At 41.6% G+C, this 22,505-nt stretch overlaps 1 protein-coding gene across 1 annotated transcript in view; it reads right to left on the reverse strand.

Annotated features, from left to right (window-relative positions):
• The window catches only part of Unc13c (unc-13 homolog C), a 415,893-nt gene that overhangs the window by 247,403 nt on the left and 145,985 nt on the right, over window positions 1-22,505 (reverse strand). The window contains exons 4-7 of the mRNA XM_055598476.1: window positions 18,637-18,715; window positions 17,096-17,101; window positions 15,442-15,513; window positions 8,539-8,758 (exon numbers count right to left, since the gene is read on the reverse strand). Of these exons, the coding sequence (XP_055454451.1) occupies window positions 8,539-8,758; window positions 15,442-15,513; window positions 17,096-17,101; window positions 18,637-18,715 (377 nt within the window). The remainder of the gene's footprint in view (window positions 1-8,538; window positions 8,759-15,441; window positions 15,514-17,095; window positions 17,102-18,636; window positions 18,716-22,505) is intronic.

A 22,505-nucleotide genomic window follows, 5' to 3' on the forward strand; every position in this document is an offset into this window, starting at 1 on the left:
CTGGATCTTGAGGAAGTGCTATTTCTAGTTGTCTGAGAAAGCACCAGATTGATTTCCAGAGTTTACATTCCCACCAGCAGTGGAGGAGAGTTCCCCTTTCTCCACAACCTCTCCAGCATGTTTTGTCATTTTAGTTTTTGATCTTGGCCATTCTGATAGGTGTAAGGTGAAATCTCAGGGTCGTTTCAATTTGCATCTCCCTGATGGTTAATGAGGTTGAGCATTTCTTCAAGTGTTTCTCTGCTATTCGATATTCCTCTATCGAGAATTCTCTGTTTAGCTCTGTTCCCCATTTTTTAATTGGATTACTTGGTTTGTTGCTTTTCAGCTTCCTTAGTTCTTTGTATATACGGGATATTAGCCCTCTGTCAGATAAAGGGTTGGTGAAGATTCTTTCCCAATCTGTAGGCAGTCGTTTTGTTTTGATGACGGTGTCCTTTGCTTTACAGAAGCTTTTCAGTTTCATGAGGTCCCATTTATTGATTGTTGCTCTTAGAGCCTGTGCTGTTGGTGTTCTGTTCAGGAAGTTGTCTCCTGTGCCAATGAGTTCTAGGGTCTTCCCCACTTTTTCTTCTAACCGATTTAATGTGTCTGGTTTTATGTTGAGGTCTTTGATCCACTTGGACTTCAGTTTTGTGCAGGGTGATAAGTATCGATCTATTTGCATTTTTCTACATGTAGATATCCAGTTAGACCAGCACCATTTGTTGAAGATGCTATCTTTTTTTCCATTGAATGATTTTGGCATCTTTGTCAAAGATCAGGTGTCCATAGTGTGTCAACAGGCATTCTTAACTCCTGGTACTCTTCAGGTCTCCTGCTTCAGTGTGTCACTTTCTATTCTCAGAACATAATTTTTATTTTTTCTCCTTAACAGAAAACACAGTCCTCTTGTGGGGAACAGTCATGTTTTCTGTTCTTTACCACAGAAAAGAAACAATGGCTCAGCACTATCTGTATCATTAGCACCTGCCTTCCTGTGATACAATTACTGCCAGCTTATAAACACTCAGGCACCCCTGTGTTTAACACTCAAAACGACCCACTTACCTGTGTGCATGTCTTTCTAGCTGGTAGGACCACGCTCTGTAAAATGGATAGCCTAATGTTTAGCACACCGTTCAGAAAATAACATGTGCTTAATAGATACTGATGCCAAACTAATTCTTGCAGTAGTTAAAGGCGAGAAGACAAACACAATCAATTGAATGAATTACCTGCTTCTCGCAGACTGTGCCACTGACATAATCCTGGACATAATCACTGACATAATCCATACTCCCCTCAATGCACAGTAATTAAAGTGCTGAAGAACCTGGCCCTTGGTCTCAGATTTATAATTCATAGAAAACAAAGGCTGTGTGACTGTCAGGGTCAGAGCAACAGAAGGACATGTACCCAGCTACACATAGGAAGGCAATAAAGTGTGAGCGCATGCTGTTAGCAATGTTACCAGCCAGTCACTCGCTGATGTGTTCTGAATGTTTGTAGTCCCCTTAGTGTCCATACTAAAACCTAATCAGCAAAGTGACAGTGTCAGAGGTGGGCATTCTGGAGAAGAGGAGGGTTCCCAGACCAAAGCACTGATGGACGATGCCTAGTGCCCTTGTAAGACAAGGCCAAGGGAGCTCTTCCCCACTCATCCTTGTGGAGCACAGAAAATGAATAGTTGGCAGTGGGGCAAATGTTGGAGGTGAGTGGGCGCTGATGCACTGAGAAATGAAATCCTGACATTCAGCATCTACCTAGTTTGTGGTAATTTGCTAGAGAGTTACAAATGGACCAGAACACAGCCTTTTGCATTTGAATTCTCCTCGCCTTTCCTTTCTTTGCTTTCGTCTCCTCACTTCCCTTTCACTTTCCTTCCCTTCCTTTCTCTTCCCTTTCCTACCACTTCCTCTCCTCTTCTTTCTTTCCCTCCACTCCTTCTCGTTTGCTTCCCTACTCCTCTCTCCTCCCTCCTTCCCTCCCCCCCTTTTTCTTTTTTTCCCTCCCTTCTTCCCTTCTTTCCATTTCTTTTTAGACAGGATTTCATTTCCCAGGCTGACCTTGGATTTGCTATGTAGCTGGTCATATTCTTGAACTTCTGGTCCTCCTGTCTCTACATCCCGAGTGCTGGTGAGCATGTCATGCTATGCTTGGTTTTACGAAGTACATTATTGCTAAGCAAACACTCTACTGATTGATCTTTACTTCAACTGCCATAGCTATTTCTTCACCCTAATCCTTAGCTGCCTCATCCATAGGCAAAAGTGAACAGTGGTAATATTTCTTTAATGAGGTTAGGTAAGGATTGAGCTAAAGTAGGCACGTAGAGTAATAAAAAAAAGATAGTTATCATCATCTAATAATGATTAAATGTGCGATTTTAGAAAATCAAACAGACAAAGATCAGAGGCATCTATCAAAATATCTCATCCTAACAAGGAATTGTAGGGCTTTGTGCTTATGCCATCATTATTATGAAGCTTCTGGGAAGAAGATCATGCCCAGTACCTGCCAAGGGCTACAGTCTTCATAGCTATTGGCCAGTCAGGGTCAATTCAGTGCTTAAAGACAAAAGACAGTAAAGCCCAAAGAACCTGGAAAATTTAGTAAGTTTTTAAGTTTGTTTTTAGACATCCAGAAACCCTTACATGTGCTTGAGGTTAACGGTCCTAAGCGGTGGTGTGTTGGCATCCAGGGAAGGCATGGGGATGTCAGGGCTGAGGCACCCGAGTGTTGCGTTTGCTGTCTAGCAGTTTGTAGCGTAGAAACGTGTCTTTCCCTGTGACATGATGTGGGTGGTCCTCCTTGGATGCCTGTTTTCTTTCCGGGGACTCACGTGGGTGGGCACAGAGGTGACATCTTCCCACCCTTCCCAGCAGTTGCTTTAGATCTGAGATAACCCCAGCCCTCCTCCTTTCACATGCCTTCAGTCTCTCCAAGGAGCAGACCTGAGACTCCCCCAGGGGCCACCTCCTCCTAGGAGACTCAGAGCTGATAACCCACGGGGTTCTTGCAAACAAAGGCCCAGATAAGTGGAGGAGCATCTCTCCCACTCCTGTAGGTGGCTCTGTGATGAAAGTGAGGGCATGTGGGCAGGGGGCCCTGTCCTGCGAAACTGCCACCTTCTGCAGAAGTGACCGTCGGTGGATCTGCCCCCAAACCAAGCCAAATCCTGACGTCTGCTACCCTGGCTCTGCCTGAGCATCCCCACTGCAGCGAAGCATCCTGATCAGCAAAGGCAGTCTCCTAGGATGAGTTTGGGAAATGTGTTCATTAGGAAAACAAAACAAAACAAAACAAAACAAACAAACAAAACAAAAAGCAAAACTACAAAATCAGGGTAGGTTCTTGTTTCTCACTGGTAACTCCGGAAATTTCCCAATTAGAGTACCAAAAATATCTTTATGGCTTAAGGGGACAAATCAGTAATTTTAAAATGTGCTCAAATTTTCAAATACATCAAGGGATACTTAAGGGAGAGATTAAAGATAAAAAGATGTGTGTGTGTGTGTGTGTGTGTGTGTACAAATGCAGGTGCCCACAGAGGCCAGAGAGGATGTAAGGTCTCCTGGATCCGGGGTTATGGGCAATTGTGAGCTACCCTATATGGGTATTAAGAACCAAGCTCAGATCTTTTGTAAGAGCAGTGAGTATTCTTAACCACTGGACCATCTTGACATTTTGAAACTAAGGGTGCTTATGTGGTTCTCCTCTGACCCCATCTCTGCCATCCTCTTGCCCTCCAGTCTATGCTTGTAGCCTCTGTCTCACAGATTCTTTTGCTTGTCTATGTCCCACGTACCCTACCCAATTCTTCACCATCACCTGTTATCATACTCTCGTTGTCTCCTTTGGACTTCACTCTCACTTTCCCCTGTTTGCATGTCTCCATCAGAGGCTAAGATCAGCATATGAGGGCAGAGCTGGCTCTCAGAACTTCTCAGCCTCTGCTACTCCAGCTTCATCACTTAGCCCCCACACACAGTACAGATGAATCTGGTCCATTGTCTTTGGTGCAGCAAATAACCCCACTCCCATCCTCATCTAAGCAGCTGTAATTAAACCCCATTGGTCACGCACATACTCACAAAAGTAGAAGGGGACAATGCGGAGAAAAGTAGTTCAGAAGGAGCGGGAGGAACAAGCGATAGTAATAGGGGCAATTAAGATCAAAGGACACCATGAGCATCTAAGAAGTTGGCAAAGTGTCACCTAAGTCACACAAAATTATAGTAGCGACAGAGTGGAAGGTCAGACCTTTTAAATGGAGTTCAAGGCTACAAACTACCCGGATGCACGGTGTCAACTGAAGGGTGGCTTCTTTACTGTCGTTCTGTGGGTACCCTTTGCTTTCTGATCCCCCTTTCGTGGCCAACCAGAGCATGTAAAAGTTCTCCCCTATCTGTCTGGTTCTTTAATGAACACATCATTGCTTCAACGTAACTCAACCTCTGATTCCACTGTCACCCAAACGGACTTATTCCATAGTTCAGTGTCTCTCTATGTTTGTTGAAAACTCAGCATGAGTGTAGGTGAAGAAGGAGGTGGTGTGAGGGGTAAAATGCTGGGCTGGGCATGCATGACAAGCTGTGGGGACTCACGAGGGGAACCCGGGGAAGCCCAGGCCAGCACAGCATACATATCTAAGAAGACAGGCATTGAGCGAAAAAACACAAGAGCTCTAAGGATCGGGTTCAGGGGCTCTAGTTCGTTTGGACTAATTTTACACATTTATTTGAAAGTTAGGGAGGAACACTAATGTGTGGGTTCAGAGACCTGGTTTCTCGTTGAAACCTTTCCTGAAATAATCATTTAGCTCTTGACAGGCCCACTGAACTCTCTTTGCTCAATAGTCCACTAGGCTCTTCAGTCTATTAATCTAGCATCTCCAACTGTGTATGGTTATACAAAAAGATGATTATCCCGTCAACCCAGGCTATTTAAATTTTTCTTTATTTTTAGTTTATGTGTATGAATGTTTGGCATGTCTGTCTTTATGTATGTATGAATGTATGTATGTATGCCATATATGTGCCTGGTGCCCACAGAGGTCAGAGGGCATCATGTCCTCTGGCACTGGAGTTACAGATAATTATGAGCAACCATGGAGGTTCTGCAAGCCAAAACTAGGTCCTGTACAGGACCTATCACTAGTTACATTCACCAAGCCATCCATCTAGTGCCTTCTCTCCTGCCTGTCTACTTTTCACAGTGGTTTTTATGCCTTTATCCATCATTTATCCCACATTTATTAAGTATCTCTAGAGGTTGCATGGGAGTTAAGTTATAGGGAAGTAAATAGAGTTTACTTTCTTCCAAGAATAAATCCTCTACCCATGGGGGGAGGCTCTATATATTCAATCTATTTGAGTGTCTCAAAAACATCGTGGCTGTGAACATTGGCCATGAGACCGCAGAGGGAGAAGAATCAATATCCAATTTGCAAATGGCAGAAATTGCCAGACCTTATTAATACTGAGAGTTTAAAGGGGCTTGTGTTAGGACACAGAAGCATGGCATAGCGTCAGTGGAGGAGACAGAGGACATGCTCCACAAGGCCTGCTCGCTGCACAGTTCGTGACCAACTCTCCGCCATTATGGGAATTAATATGGCCTAAAACACATCTTGTGGGACTCTGGAGCTTAGTTTAGGTTCTAACATTATGTGCACATTTGTGTTGTTCTGATACTTGTATCTTTTCTGTATTGTGAGGATGATCAAAGAAAAATGTTTTGTGATGGCTCATACCTGTAATCTCAGTACTTGGAGGGCAGAGTCAACTACAAACTAACACCAACTTCTTGGTTAAAGCAACCAAGAGACATTTCTTAAGATGGTCTGGGATGGGGGGGGGTTAGAAGTGATAAGGATAGTTTAGAGGGTTGATATTTTCCATGCCCCAGGTGAAATAAGCCTATTTTAAAATCTACCAGGTGCCCGTGTCCTTTGTTGACTATAATAGTGGGTTAGATAACAACACTGTAATAATTATAGGCCAATATATAGGCTAATAATATAATTAACAGCAGCAACCCAGTTCCTGGTCCCGACCCTAGGGATTGGTGCTGCCCATCATGGGATGGCTTCTTCCACAGTAATTACCACAGAAAATATACACATGATGGATAACTTTAATTATGACTTTGACAAAACCTACAATACCCTGGGAAGAGAGTGTCAGTGATGCATTATCTACATTAGGTTGACCTTAGGGTATGTCTGTGGGGCACTGTCTGAATTAGAATAAGTTCATCTTAATGAATAACCTCAGTGAAAAATTTAATTATATTATTTACTCAATATCAAATAAGAAATGCCGGTTTAAGATATAGAAATATAACATGGATATATTTCTAGAGTTTAATGGATGAGGAAATCTTTACTCTGAAAGACTAAAAAGGCAACAAGCCCATTTCTTTGGCATGATCCAAACCATTTTATTTTATTTTATTTTATTTTATTTTATTTTATTTTATTTTATTTTATTTTATTTTATTTTTCTCTAGGAGATTTAAGCTATTTATTTTTAGATGGAAACACTTTTTCTATTTGTTATTGTTCTATTATTCTTATTTACAAGGACTAAATTTTAAAGATTTTTAAATTTTATTTGTGTGTGTGTGTGTGTGTGTGTGTATGGTATACATGAGTGCAATGTTAATGGAGGCCAGAAGAGGAAGTGGATCCCTTGGAGTTGGAGATGGTTATAAGCCACCCAATATGGATGCTGGGAACCAAACTCAGAACCTCTGAAAAAGCAGTTCACGTTCTTAACTGCCGAGTCATCTCTCTGCTCCCTAGATTAAATTTTAATTCAATAATATAATTTTGTCTTTAGGTTGAATGAATAATATTGAGTCACTCCCTCTTTAAGAGATTATTCCTAATCATTCTCATCTCAAAGTTGTTGTTCATGGCGACATACACTGATAACCTCAGCAATAAGATACAGAGGCAGAAGAATCAGGAATTCAAGCCCATCCTCAGCCACACGGTGAGTTAAGTCCAGCCTGAGTCCTCCGAGGTTCTGCCTCAAGGTTTACAAATAAGGGGATAGATGAATGGGAAACCAAATGTTTTGCTAAAATATAGTATTGTTTATCCTTAACATGGCTTTAGTCTGATCTGATTGTGGTGGGGGAGTGTTAATATGCAGAGAACACAAGGAAGCTCTGTGTACATCAATGACCGCAGTTAGCCGACTGTCACCAAAGCTCCAATCTCACATTTTCCTCTGCCTCGCTTAGTTCTGGGTAATCCGTGAACCTTACTCCGACTACACTGTGTAAAAGACAGAGGGGCAGACAAGATGCTGCTATGAAAAGGCAGTACGTTGCAAACCAGTACTCACAAAGAAATAGATTTCTTTGATAAAGTTTTTCAAAGAGAATTTCTGAATAAAATTCAGAGGTATAGAGTCATATACACAGCCAAGAGAATGGGAGGTAGACATTTCTGGGTTCTGCTAGCAGATAAATAATTTTAAACAACACGAATTTAAGATAAATTGTAATAAAAATCGCAGCGAGTTGTGTCTACTCGGAAGTATCAAAGGATAAAGAGCCCATGGTATACCTAGAGTCAACACAGATTTTTTTTTTCCATGCCGCCTTCTCGGTACAGCCTTCTCTGAGGTAAATTTTATTTAGCCACATTCATTCACTTCAGGGAAACAAATTTGTGTGAATTAAGAAAATATCCTAAGGGTTAGATGCCTAGCTGCACCTGCCTTTAACATTTGAAAACAAAATCCCCAGTTCTAACCTCCATGCAGATACTGTAGAAGGATACCGCTGGCAGGCAGCAAAAGTTAGAACTGGGAAAGCTTCCCCTGGCTCTAATTTCAGTGGTGTGTCCTAGCTCCACTTTGGGTAACATTCGATACAGTCACAATCACACAGGATTATTAGCAGAACAGACCGAAGGCCACTCTACACTTTCTGAGGATACACCTCCTGGCCGAGGACTCCCTCTGAGGATTCCAGCGGTGTCTAGTTCCTAGTTTAATTCTATGGGGATGCCCTGCTTGTTTTTTATTGTCTGCTTGACATAATCTAAAGTCATTTGGGAAAAGGAAATTTCCGCTGAAGAATCGCCTCAGTCACACTGGCCTGTGGACATATTTGTGAGGGACCATGTTAACTGTTCACTGATATGGAAGTGCCCAGCCCACTGTGGGGGACACATTTCCTAGGCAGGTAGTCCTAGGCTTTCCAGGAAAGATAGCTAAGCATAATCCAGACAGTGAGCCAGTGCACAACATTCCTCTTTGTTTTCTGCTTCAGTTCCCACTTGAGCTCCCATCCTGATTTCGCTTAATGATAGACTGTGATCGGTAAGATGAAATCAACCTTTTCACCTCCATGTTTGGTCAGACAAGAGAAAGGAGAACAAGGAGAAGGGATGTACTGCCACCTCTATGACGGGATGGGCCATCCGTGTCTCATTTTGATATGTGGTTGGAGAAGGCACACAGAGCATGTGGATAAACGGGTCTCTAGAGATCCAGTGTGAAGATACATGGCAGGCTCCACAGCCCGAGCACTCACTCTGCAGACAGTCAGCGTTGAGGAGGTCCTGGCACTTCTCGTGACATTTGACCCCGCACTCCAGACACTTCATGCCTTGCCTTGCGATGCCCCACAGCAGCCCTTCGCATTCGTAGCAGTAGGTGGGCGTGGTGGCTGTCCAGACCTCAAAGTTGTGTGGGGTGGTGGAAGAGATGGGGTAGATCAGTGCCTGCAGCGTCTTCTTGAAGACATGCATTTTCTGTGAGGACGAGAGTGGGAGCAAGGCAAAGCAAGTCAGTGGATTTAGGGAACTTCAACACGAAATGGACCATTTTATCATTGCCTATTGAAACTGGCATTTTGGGAGAGCCTTTGGTTGTGATGTAATGATTTTTCACTTGTCAGTCTGCTCGCTTATTCTTCTGTTTGAAGGCCCAGTTTGGTCATTTTTAACTGAAGAGCTCCCCAATGGTCTTACAAACCGGACTGGGCTCCACTCTCATAAAGGTTCCTCCGCAGTTCCCTGTGGTTTCTATCTCCTGCTCACGGCTGTGCTGCACCAAACCTCAGACTCCAAGGGAGCTGACTACCTTACCACCCACGGCAGTACTCAGAGCCTACGCTAGCCCCTGTCTTATTAACTCCAAACGTTAATTTACATGAGTAGCCTTAACCTCGGTTGGCTCGTAGTGAAATTATTAAGTATACGGAAAGCATTTTTTAATGCCAGCCACAACCCTCCGTAAACATCCCAAAGCCGCTTCATATTCTCCCCAGCTCTTCTTTCCTAACTGGGGAGCCTTGCTAACCTTTCACCCTTTAAACAGTGCTTTAGGGAACCTGTTCTGCAAGGAGTGGGTTTCAACACGTATCACTTGGAAAAGATTTTGTCAACTAATTCATCCGAAATGTCTCCCTGTAGATAAACGTGAAATGTGGTGTTCCCCATGGCGACTGGCACCGTCCAGTAAGATGACATTGGTAATGTAATACAATAGCCAGAGTTATTTAGTGAAAGCCTGTGGTACTTTAAATAGATTCCATTGGCTTTTGGCTTGCTGCTAATCTATTTTAAACCTTTGAAACCTTTTACAATAAACACCACATTCTAAAAGATAGGTATTTTTTCAAATTATAATAAATCACTTACACCATAAGATAATTTAGCAAATATAAAGACACTGAAAAAAAATAAAAATTATACAATTAAGTTATTTTTTTCTGAGTTAGGCATGGTTCCATGCGTGCCCTTCCAGTGTTTTATTTGTGTGGAAGTAGGAAAGCAACAACATTATTTTTATAGTGCTTAACAGATTTTAACAAGAAAGACCATTTTTAGTGTGTGCAAACAGTCCTTGGACCCTTTAGAAGGGAGGAAATTGCCTCAGGCCCGAAAAGTCTCTGCAGCCAAGAAGAGTGAACAGGCTGCCCAGACCCTAAACAAATATTTGGCTTAAAACCTCTGCGCTGAGAAAGAAGCTAGGCGTGTCACTTTAATATATTATTATTATTGAAGCATTAGGACACTGGACGGAAATAGACTTCTCCATTGTAAGTTTCAGAAGAATACAAGATGACTGAGAAACAAAGCAATAGGGCGTCTTGCCAAAAGCAGCAAGTGGTGTTGAAAGCCGTCATCAGCGTGCCATCTGCCAATGTTAATAGACACATGAGGAGCACAGCTTGGCCGCCTCCATGTCATGTTCTTCTCTGGCACCCTGCCACAGTGTTAGCCAGTGAAGGTCCACGTCACAGCCTTCTACGGGGCTCCCTCGTGACATTATGTAAGTCAGCCGCTTAACAGACCCCAGAGGAGTCTCCTTATGATGGCGTGAAGAAAAGCATGGCTGTTGCTTGAGACAATGGTCCCCAACTCACGCATACCTTTCGGGAAAGAACTAGGTGAGCATCCTGTGGCACATGTTTAGCATTTACAGACACAAGCATCAGCAAGATCCACGGAGTGAACACTGCATTAAATGTCACCTTTGAAAGGGACTTTGAACAGCGAGACTGGACACAGCTTCAAGTTTATGAGTGTTAAAGCAGACACAGTTTCAGAGTGGAATAACTCATTAACATAACCATCATGGAAAGCTGACCCATGATCTTAATATTTATTTAGGTAAAGTTTTAGTAGACTTGAAAAAAAATCTAAAATATACACACACACATATATATCTGTACATACACACACACATATATATATATACATATATGTATACACACACACATACACATGCATACATACAAAGGGAAGATGGTTAGCTAATATTAGTTTACTTATATTATCACATTAGAGATGATAATTATCATACCCCAATGAAATTTGAGGCTAACCCCAAAAGAGGTTAGAGAAGGATACAGTGGGTGAAGCGAAGGGTAAAGGACAGTGCAAGACAGCATAGAGTATTGTCTGTTTCCAGTGGGTGTGTAACCTGGAAACACATTCAGGCAGATCTTTCAACTATTATAAATGCCAGTCTTTCTCCAAATCAAGTTTTCAAAAAAAATTATATATACACACATGTATATGTTCACACACACACACACACACACACACACACACACACACAGTGGCCAGAGAAGACCACCCTGATAAGTGTAAGGAACCAAACTTCCTGTGAATTCATCCAGAAGGAGAAACTGTAGCCACTTTAACACGGAAACTAAAGCTTTTTACCTCCATGGTAGAGACTGAATTAACGAATCATCTGGCAGAAGCCATGAGGAAAAGAGTTGGGTGTTTTTAGTGGGTGTTGGGGCATGCACTAACCGTTGTCCTTAGGAATAGTGTATCTTATGGTCCAATGCTCATAGCAAGGGTTTCAATTATAATAACGCATGTACCACACATTCCTCATCGTCAAAACAGATACACACATGGATGTATGATTATTGATATTTATTTTCTCTCTGTTTCATAAATATCTCCCTTGTATGCTTAATAAAAGCAGTTAAAACATAAAATAGGCTCAGATCTATGAATTAGAAAATCAGTTTCAAAATAAGTACAAAGCAAGTAAAGAATGAATCAAAAACAGCTAACAAAAATAAATAAATAACTTTCATGCCAGCAAGTGTGGCAGCCCACCCTTTCTATTGTATCACTTGGGAGGCTGTGGCAGGAGAGTTGCTGCTGAGCATAATGCCAGCCTAGCCTATTGAAATGAGACCTTCTATAAAATAAAATAAAATAAAATAAAATAAAATAAAATAAAATAAAATAAAATAAGGGAGGGAACAAAGAGAAAGATTTGATTGAAAACAAAGAAAACAAAAGATGCAAAGCTGGTAAAGATGAATTTCATTCTTTCTTTTTTAAGATTTAACTATTTATTATCTATACAATGTTCTGCCTGCAGGCCAGAAGAGGGACCATGTAGATGGTTGTGAGCCACCATGTGGTTGCTGGGAATTGAACTCAGGACCTTTGGAAGAACAGCCAGTGTTTTTAACCTCTGAGCCACCTCTCCAGCCCAAAGATGAATTCCTTACAGTGCTGATTTTGCAAAATCGAGAAAATACAAATAGATAATATTAGGAATGCAAAGACACGTGGCGTGTCTTTACAGATCTTAATTATACAATCAATTAAACAACATTGAATTCTTAAATTCTTAATTAAACAACATTGAATTCTTAAGACCTCCTTTTAAAGGAGGTCGGTATTGCCAGCCAAGGCCTAGTGCAGGCCTAGTGTGTATGAGGCCTGGGACGGTTCCTAGCACTGGCCATGACAACAGTAACAGTGGAGAAGAGACAACCTTCCATAGCTGACACGAGTAGAGATTCAAAGCCAAGTCAAGAATTAGTGCTTAAAGAACATGGCTGAAATTGCAACATGACATGACTGGATGCAGGGGTCACATGACCACCCTCAAGTAAGCATCAGGTCCTGGTGGTTTTAGGCAAGTTTGGCAGAGCAGCTTACTCATGCAAATGGTCCTTGATTTCAAACCAGGGAAGCTGCTGAGCTGCATTTTGGAAGCTAGTTTAATACAGATGTCACAGGAGTTCAAGGATATGACCAACCAAAGTCTATTTTGATTTATGAATGAAAACTCGTTCATAAAAAGGTACCTATACACACATATATATTATAAGCTATGCTGTATGTGTGTGGCTATAAAATAGACACTAAATATATATTTATATAATTATAATAATACAACATGTTAAGAAAACCAAAATGTTTATATTAGTAAAGATATTGAAAACTCAAGGGCAGGAGAGTGTTTGTGACTTGCCCTAGGTCTTTGAGCGAATAAACTATGGAATTACATCCCCAAGAACCTCGGGCCAGAGACGGTGCTGATAAAGAACAGAGGACAATGCACGAGAGTCGGAGATGATGTGTGCTGGTTCCTGTCACACAGGGCCTTAAAAAAAAAAAAATCTCTAAAAGAACAGAAGCCAGACCAAGAAAAGCACTTGTGAATAAGACATAATTTAAACATGTGTCACAACTGCTAATTTCCATGTCAGCACTCCTAGAAAGGAACCCGAGCATCATCTGCACGGAGACCGGAAGCACATGAGTCTACTGTCTCTAGTTAGCAAGGGAAGAGATGACTGTGCTTTTGACTGTCCGTCTCTCTCACACCAAAATGCCACCGCCTGCCATTTATTTCCCAGGCAGCCAGATCAATCCCTGCATGCCCAGGAGATGCCCGGTCCCTTCCGAGTGCCCAGGAGGACTTCAGAGATGCAGTGTGGAAATCGTTCACTTCAGCATTTATGTCATTTGCCCATGTAATGACCGAACCCGACAGCTTGTCAGGAGTGACATTTAATATGCCTGCTCCACACAAGTCATATTTCATTACTGTTCAAGACAGGGGCCCCAGGGAAATGAGCTTGGTGGATTTGAGAGAGAGAGAGCTAGCACAGTTCATTCATCTATCCTATCCCTCCAGATAGGTCCCCTGCTCAGGGCTCCTTTAAACAAGTTGGATGGTATTTTTAGGTTGCTGACAAATAGATTGATGGGTAATTTACTTCCGAAAGGAAGATGCATTCCTTGTCTTGGGTCTCAGGAAATGCTGAGGCATCCCACTGACTTCTTTCATTCACTGGAAAAAGCATTCACATTTCAAATGAAATGGTGTATTATAGTAGCCAAAGGATTTGGAAATAGGCTTTTTGGTTGGGACTTTTTGTTTTTTTTTGTGTGTTACTAGAGACTGAATCTAGGGCCTAGGGCTAGGGAAACTCTGCCTCTGAGTTACAATACTAGAAGAATGTCAGATTATAGAGTATAAGGAAGTCAAAATCCAGAAGTCCTTCGTAAAAGCCCTTCAGCTATATTTCCTCAGAAGAAAATGACCAAACTGAGAATCAGTAAGAGTTTTCCGCTTAGAGCAGAAGCAGAGAATTTCATGCTGTGTCTAAATTACACTCAAAATATTACAGAATATCATCAGTCTGATAGATAAGAAAAAGACCCCGAGAATAGTTTTTAGTCCTGTGCCACAGCAGAAAACGTATCAAGACCACAGCCATACACCTCCCTGCCCAGCACCCAGACTCTTCTGACCTGAAGCTAAGTACGGAGCGGTCTGGTTAGGACTTGGGTGGGGGAAAACACATTAACTAGCTGTAACCCATAGATGAACAGATGGAGGTGTAGAGGGAACAGCGAGGGTCTCTGCGTCCCTTCACACCTCTGAATGGGCAGCTGTGCACTGAAGTGTCTGCATGTGTGCATGCACGTGTGGGCACGTGTGTGTGTGTGTGTGTGTCTGTGCGCGTGCACACGTGCGTGCGCACCTTGGGGCTGCATTCTGACAGAAAGGTCTAGAAAAGAATTTACGCATGCAAGAAGACAGTGACAGGAAGCAGAACGAGAAACATGAAACACGTTGTTAGCAGATGTCACATAGAACGACAGTTAAATCGAGACAGGAAATGTCCACAGAATTTTTGTCCCATGAGGATGGCAGATAGGGAGCAGTCGGAAATACTAGTTCCTGTAAGGAAGGACACTGAGGCATTTCAGGGAAGTGTCTGAGTGAACAGGGCCGAGTCCCTACAGCAGGGTGGCCAAGGCTCAGGTTGTTAACTAGTTCTCTCTCCCCAGGCTGTACCTGAAGCCAATTACACCAGAACTGCTGGGAGTGGCCCGCTCTCAGCAGGTTTTACAGCTCCCTCTGGGCTTCTAATGAGCCAGGTTTAAGAATCGCTGACCTAGATCTTGGCATCCTCCTTGTGTCTTCTAAGCATGATGCCTTTTGCCTTCAGCAAAACCTTCTAAAACATCTACCTTGTACCGAACATTGTTCTAAGCAACGGTGATGAGAGAATTTAACAAGAACGATGACGAGACACACAGCTACCCTCCGGAACATCAGAGGCTGTGTGGAGAAGTTTATGAAAAATCCTAATATCCAATATGGTAAGAAACAGAATAGTAGCTCATTGGAATTATTCATCATCTTAATTCCTGTGTTAGCCAAATGATGAGCATGTATGTACTCCTATAATCCTCTGTTTTGCTAGTACTTCATTTTATAGACAAGAATTTGCAGAATTCACAGAAATAACAATATTCATTATTGGGAATCTAGTAGTCTGACCATGTCCTAGCATAGCATACTATGGAGGTCACAGTGAAATGTTGGAAATGGAAGAAACTAGCAATTCAACCAGAAAAGAGAGGCTGCCTTAAGTTAAGGGAAACTTTGGTATTAAATACCTTTAGGAATTTTCTGGGGAGAGAATAAACAGAGAAGTAGTATCAGGGTAGAATAACAGCCATAAAAATCAAAAAGTGTGAGAGCATCATCTGTGGTGAAGTCAGAGCTCTCAGGAAGTTTAGTTGAGGCCAACCAGGCTTTCCTTGTGTTTCTAGACACTCCTGGGACAAATGAATATCTCAAATAGAGTGGCTATGTTCCCGAGAGTCTGACCAATACGGTTAGTACCTGGCGAAGTACCTACCAGCTCCTCATTGTTCAACGATGTCCTGATGACCATAGCGAGGGACAGACCAGATTTCCGGGCAGCAAGAGTCTGAAATAGATGGGATAATGATGGATTAATATATAGAAAATGCCTTTCAGAAAGCAAAGATGTAATAATTTTAGCAGCCACTGTTTTGGTGCAAAGAGCAGCTTGACTAGAAGTCACAGAATGTCAAAGCTGGAGACCTCAAACCCAACCTGACATTTGACCTTTGACTAGATTGAAGTCCATCCAAGAGAGATGACTACTTAATAGTTTCTGAGACAGCAAGAGGCTTCTAGAACGCTGCTATCCCCGGGAGTACGGACAGTCACAATCCATCAAGAAAGACGTGCACTGATATTACCCAGCCTGACTTGAGGGCTGATCTGAACTGTCCCCGACGCTGCATGGTTCCTGGGGTGTCTCCCAGAATATTCTGCTTATCCAGTGCGGATGCATGCTTCCACACACCCTTAACAGTGAATAAGTACCATAGCACCCAGATGGACATCATCTTAAATAGCAGTCCTTTTCCCTTCCACCCTTGCAAAATGGAGCCATCACTACTACCTGCTTCCCACCATGCTAACAGAAATGGCATTGCTGCAGAGAAGTTTAGAAACCAGAAATTCTGAATGAGATATGATCATGCCTACCAAGAGCAAAGAGAATTCAGATAAAAATGATGCACCTGCACAGTCCCACATGCTGGGGCTGTGCCCTCAGGGCTCATACCCTTAGGGTTATGAAGCCACGCTGATGACGTTTTACACACACACAAGAAAATCAGTTTGCCCTGCTACCATATCTACTCACTGTATCAGCCTGCAGAGGGTTATTTCTGAAGGTTTTACCCAAGGTAATTGTCCTCTTCATCCCTAATAAATATGCTCACTCCTTTCTGTTGCTGGGATCAAAACATCTTGGGGAGGAGAAAGGTTTATTTGGCTTATGATTTCAGGTTACATTCTGTTCTTTTGGGGAAGTCAAGGCAGGAACTCAAGTGACTAGTCACATCATATCCACAGCCAAGAACAGAGAAAGAATAATTGCAGCCTGGTTTGCTAGCTTTCTCCTCTCTTACACTGTCTGGCCCCCACTATCTAAGGAATGGTGCCACCCACAAAGGGCTGGGACTTCATCTGTTGGTTATTAATCAAGGAAATCCCTCATAAATATGCCCACAAGCTAACTTAATCTGCATAATTTCTCACAAAGACTCTCTTCCCAAGTGATTCTAGGCTGCTCAAGTTGGCAGTTGAAACTAACCCACATGAAGTATTTGTTCCTAATTTTATAATTATCTAACATTTCTTTTGTGTTTAATATATATATATTAATTTCACAGAACTGAATTTGACGTTGAATCTTGGAGACTTTAACAGTACAGTCTCCCACCCCATATGTATACGTGTGTATCACTATGGATCCCTGGATAGCCTAGAACTTACTATGCACACCAAATTGGCCTCTAATTCATGGACAGTTTGTCCCTCTTTATCATCCAATTGCTGGAATTACAGAGACAAATGGGAACTTAAACTTCCTATTTCTAAGTAGCTCTATTTCGCCAGCTTGTCCTCTTTTTACCCCGTGGATAAAAATCAGTGTGTGCAGAGAATGATGAAATAAACTGAAAAGCACTTACCATGGCCTGAAGATTCCAGGAGCAAAAAGAAACAAAATTTAAATATTTAAACATATGAGAAATGGGAAAAGCATAACAATGTTCCCTTCGTGTATTTTTTTTTAAGCCCATATTATCTTTGTAAGAATCTGAGCTAACCACACCAATGTGCCATGCTTTCCACTGTAAGATCTTATAGGACACCATCTTAATTATTTAACTTTTTGGAGATTTGTGTGTGTGTGTGTGTGTGTGTGTGTGTGTGTGTGACATGAGTGCCCACAGACTGTAGAATAGGATGTCAGATCCTCTGGAGCTGAAGCTACAGGTGGTTATGAGGTACCTAATACATGTGGCATGAACCAAACTCTGGTCCTTTGCAAGAGCAGTGTGGCCTCTTAACCACTGAGCCCTCTCTCCAGCCCCACAACATTTCCTTTTAAAATTAAAGTGATTGCCTCAAGAAGCTTTTCTTAGCAAAACCAAACATTTCTTGCATAAAAATTATGCACGTTGATAGTAAAAGGAAAGTTATTTTTTGTGTGAGGTAATATTTTTTATAATAAACTGTTAAGATTATTACATCCCCTTAGAAAAATTTAAGTTGTTCTGGCCTAGAACCTTGTCTCTGCCACTTGAGTACTGTCATCACACCTGTGTGCCATCAGACCTTGTCCGCAGGCAGTCTGGATGATACAGCAATAGTATTTGTCATTCTGAAGGCCTTTTCCTTTTAAGATTTATTTTTTCAATTATGTCTTTGTGTGTGCACCTGTGTTATGTGCCACGGTGTCCATGTGCCCGTAGAGGCCACTAGACAGCAGCAGATCCTCTCAGGTAGGTAGCTGTGGGTCACTGAACTTGGATACTGTGAAACCTCAGGTTTTCTGCAAGAGCAGTCAGTATTTTAACCACTGCAATATGTCTAGGCGTTTTCATTTTAATGACTGATAGAACACAAACTACTGTCCCACTGTCAGTTCTTGGCATTTCTGAGTGGTCTCAATATTTCTTTACAGGAGGGTGATTTCCTCAGAGTCTTGTCCAGGACTAGCACAAACGTTAATGACTTGGGAACGGCAACCTTCTTTAATGGAAGAGCTTAGTGATTTAGCTAGAGTCAATTGTTACATGTTAGAGCTTTGGTTGGCATCATTTGTTTCCATTTTAAAGTCTGAAGTCTACTGTGCTGAAGTGAAGAAACCCAAGCAAGCTTTAAACTTTGTAAATTAATCTTGTAAACCTCCACAGTACTGAACATCAAAGCCCAGCAGCTTACTAGGTCTTATGTGCTATTTCTTTTAGCTCAATTATAAAGTGAGTTTAACTGAAAACTTGCAATTTCCACTGATGTCAAAGTCAGCTGAAAGGTTAGAGTCATTTCTTTCATCAGATACATCTTAAAGAAATAATGAATGCGTTAGTGCTGGGCAGAGTCTGGCCTTGGATATTTTATTCCATGAAATATTTATGGGCTATGGAGTCAACGAGAAAGGCCTTACATTTTAACAAAGAAAACATCAAGGCATGTGGCCAGTGAGAATTAAGCAGGAGTAACTTACCACATCACGTACAATAGGCAACGTCTTTTTCCTTCGGAGGTCAGGCATGCTATCTATTCCGTATAGTCCACGCCCAGCCCTGAAGGGAACACAAAAGGCAAGGATTGCAAGAGTTGACGTGACATAGTTCGAGGAAAAAGGTCTCCACTTGTACGCTCCGAAAGCATCCCGTGGAATTCCATGATCTTCAATTAATTCACAGAATAGCAAAGATCCAAGACTCTAGGTCTTTGACCAGGATGAGACTCCAGCTCTGGCCCTGCTGATGATGTGTGGATCCCACGTGCTGAAACTGTAACTGAACATGGCCTGGGGTAGACACACTGCTTTTCTGTCAGTATCACTTAGAGGAGACTCAATTTTTTTTACGTGCGTAGAAGTTGGTGTCTTCAGCCCAAATCACAATTCAAGTACTCCTGGTGGGAGAGATGTGAAGACACCCTTGCCATCTAATTTCCATTAATTCCTTTGTTTTGTTTTGTGTGCTGCGTTGGCAAAGACTTGGTTCCAAAGAGCATCTCAAGAACCATGGGAAAGTTTCAATCATTAAACCATAAACTTCTCTTACCTGAATATATCTGATAAATAAATGTATAGGATTAAAAAAAAGTCCTTATTATTTTGTAATGGCAACAAAGGCTTGGTCAGCTAAATATTCATCCCAAGTATTTAGATTAAAATAATTTTCAAGAATGCAATAATTAAGCAAGTGAGGTAAATACTTAGGTATTAAAAAAGATTAATAAGGGGCTGACAATAAAGCTCAGTGGTTAAGGGCACTTGCTGTAAAAAAAATGAAGACTAGAGTTCGGAACCCAGACCTCAAAAAGCTAGATGTCCCACAAACACCTGTAACACCATAACCAAGGTGCTAATGTTGTGTGAAGACAGTAGGATGGGTGAACAGGGCTTGTCTAGGAAATGCAAGCCACAGGCGTAGGGAGAGACCCTGCTTCAAAGGCAAAGAGTATAGCAGTGGACAGCCAATGCTCTTTTCTGACTTCCATGTGCAGGTGTACACTCTGAGCATGCTCACAGACACATAAACAGATACATAAAATGCATCTTCAAAGATTTAAGTGCAAACAGCAAAACTGAATATTTGTAAGCTCGGTGTGATCCTGTGAGTGTCTGTGATTATGTATGCACCGTTAACACATAGAAAGTTGGTTTTCAAGCTTAAATCGCAGTTACCCATGTGGAGTGATGGCAGGTGGGACAGAAGTAGACTCACATATGGGTAAGTGGTTTTTCTAGTAATGCATCACTTTGTAGTTAAAATAATTTTGTAAGATAAATTTTTATGTTTCTTGAAATGTGAGTTTGGTACACTGAGCTTGGCCTCCTCTCTTTTGCTTTTGATTGTTTTGAGACAGGGTTTCTTGTAGCTCAGGCTGGCCTCCATTTTCTATGTAGCCAAGGATGACTCTGAACCTGCCTTTACCTCCTAAGTGCTGGATGACAGGTTAGTGCCACCATGCCTGGTACCAGTGATTAAACTCAGAGCCTCTACCCACTCTGCTACACCCCAGCTCCAAAGCCAGCTTTTCCTTGCATCAAACCTAGTCATTTTACACAGCCAATTAGGTTCTAAAATCTATGACAGTGTCTACTTATGTCTATAGTAGACAGTGTCTACTTATGTGGACGTGGTCTATAAACCTCTGTTGATGCCTTCCTTGCTCATCTTCTGAGGGCTATAACAGCCCAGCTCTGTCCATCATGGACAAAGAGTATAGCAGTGGAAGCCTGGCAGCTCTGCTTCTGTGATGGATTGATTGTAAGAGTTGATGACAGGTTATTGGTATTTTAGAGCCCATGTTTTACTGATGCAAAGATGGCCTCTGATGTGGCTTTTTAGTTTGATAGAGGACAATTTTTTGTCTTACTGGATTCCTCTCCCCCCACCCCCACCCCCCGGCTGTCATAGTTTTAGTTTCATTACCTTTCATGGAATCAAATAACAGATTGGTAATTTTAGACAAATAAATTATCAAAAGTGTCATACAGTTCATAAAATAGCGATTAAAAATAAAATAGTAATGATGATAAGGCAGCAACAAATGGATAATGGAGGCCCAGCTAGGTTTGGAGACAAAACATCAGACGATATAATAAATGTGAAGCTTAGAAAACGCTTCAGAAGCTTCAGAAGGCCAACGAGGTACTGACGCTGAAGAACGGCTCTGATAATCAGCAGCTTCAGTTTGTATGTGACCCCACACAGAATCTCGAGCTTTCTTTAAAATATGAGGCTTTTAAAAAGAACTTGATTGCATGGTTTATGAACTTCGTAGATGACCTCATGTCATACTGTCAAAAGGTAGAACTTGTCTGACTTTGGTCATAGGAAAAAGGAGGAAGTTGAGTGTGGGTAGAGATTAAGATGGGTGAAAGAAAAGAGACAGGGAGGGAAAGTGACACACTTAGTTCATGAGACCTAAAATCCTGTTCTTCACTGTGTGGCAAATGCGCTAACACACCGGCCAGCTGTGTAGCTTGTGCCTACTGTTGCAGATAGTAGGAAACTGAGGCAGAGGGATAATTTAGTTGAGTCCAGAAGATTAAGCAATTCTGGGAAGCATAGAATGAAACATCGTTTCAAAAAATAAATAAATAAATAAATAAACTGAATCCAACGAAGAGAAAAGCCAACCACCTTGCAAAGTCCTTCAAACTCAATAAGTCTATCTGTTGCCCAGAATATTGTCGCTGGCACTCTCAGGCAAGGGCTGCCATAGTCACAAGTGAATCAAAGCTTCAGATTTTGGATCACAAAATAGTGCTGCTACTGCCGGCAGCAACTTTTTCTCTCTCTTCCACCTCCTCCCCCTCCTATATTCCTCTTTTTCCTCTTCCTTCCTTCACTTGCTCCTTTTCTTCTTGTTCTTTTTCATAATAGAATAGCTTTTTTTTACTCCATATTTTCTATTCTGTCATTTTCTTTTAGTTGAGTAATAATTGTGTAGATTCGTGGCATAAATAGATGGTTTTAATCTATGTATAATCATAATCCATATATAAATCATAGAAAGGTTCAATTATGTTGACTCTCATCTTTTCACTGTGGTGTGTGATGTGAACATAAAATGTTCCAAACTTTAAAAAGCTGTAGACTAAGAAAGGAAAAGAGCCATAAACTCATTTTCTTCACACCTATCTTCACAAAGCTCACCAACAACCCATTAGTAGATTTCTCCGCGTCTCTCCTCTACTGTTTGTAAATTTTCTTCCTTCTCCACAACTCACAAGCGTGTAGCTCACATCCTAGGCAATGTAGCCTCAACAATATTTTCCATATCATTCACTCAGATTTTTAGGCTGTGAGTCTAAGAAATGTCTCCACGTCTCCCTCTCTGAGCCATAATATTATAAGATATACATTAACCAATACCTTCCACGCTACTGCACATCCATCATACTAACTGCTGCCGTCAAGTATTTAAAAATGTTTTGACTCATAAATGATATAGCTGCCACAGCCAAGTCAAGAAACATAATCCATGAAGACAATGATTAAGAAGAGACTGTATGAAACTGAAGTGTTGCATAACTGAGTTGTGTATTTTATTTCCTACCAATTGTCATTTTTTTAAAAAAATATTTTTTTTTTTCTGTTTTCTTTACAGAACATGATCGAAATTGCCAAGAGCTATCTGGAGCCTTAAGCTAAACTAATAGACTCAGACATTTGAGAATCAGTTTCACACACTTCTTAAGCCTGCTGCTCCTATCCTAGGACTGTTTCAGCAGAGCATAGACATACAAAGACCTAGGCTAAACCTGAGTGCTGTGAAATAGTCAGTGCAAGGTAGAGGATCCTGTGTGTGTGTGTGTGTGTGTGTGTGTGTGTGTGTGTGTGTGTGTGT

This window comes from Psammomys obesus, unplaced genomic scaffold (assembly GCF_907164565.1).
Source record: "Psammomys obesus unplaced genomic scaffold, mPsaObe1.curated_primary_1811, whole genome shotgun sequence".
NCBI classification, from domain to species: domain Eukaryota; kingdom Metazoa; phylum Chordata; class Mammalia; order Rodentia; family Muridae; genus Psammomys; species Psammomys obesus.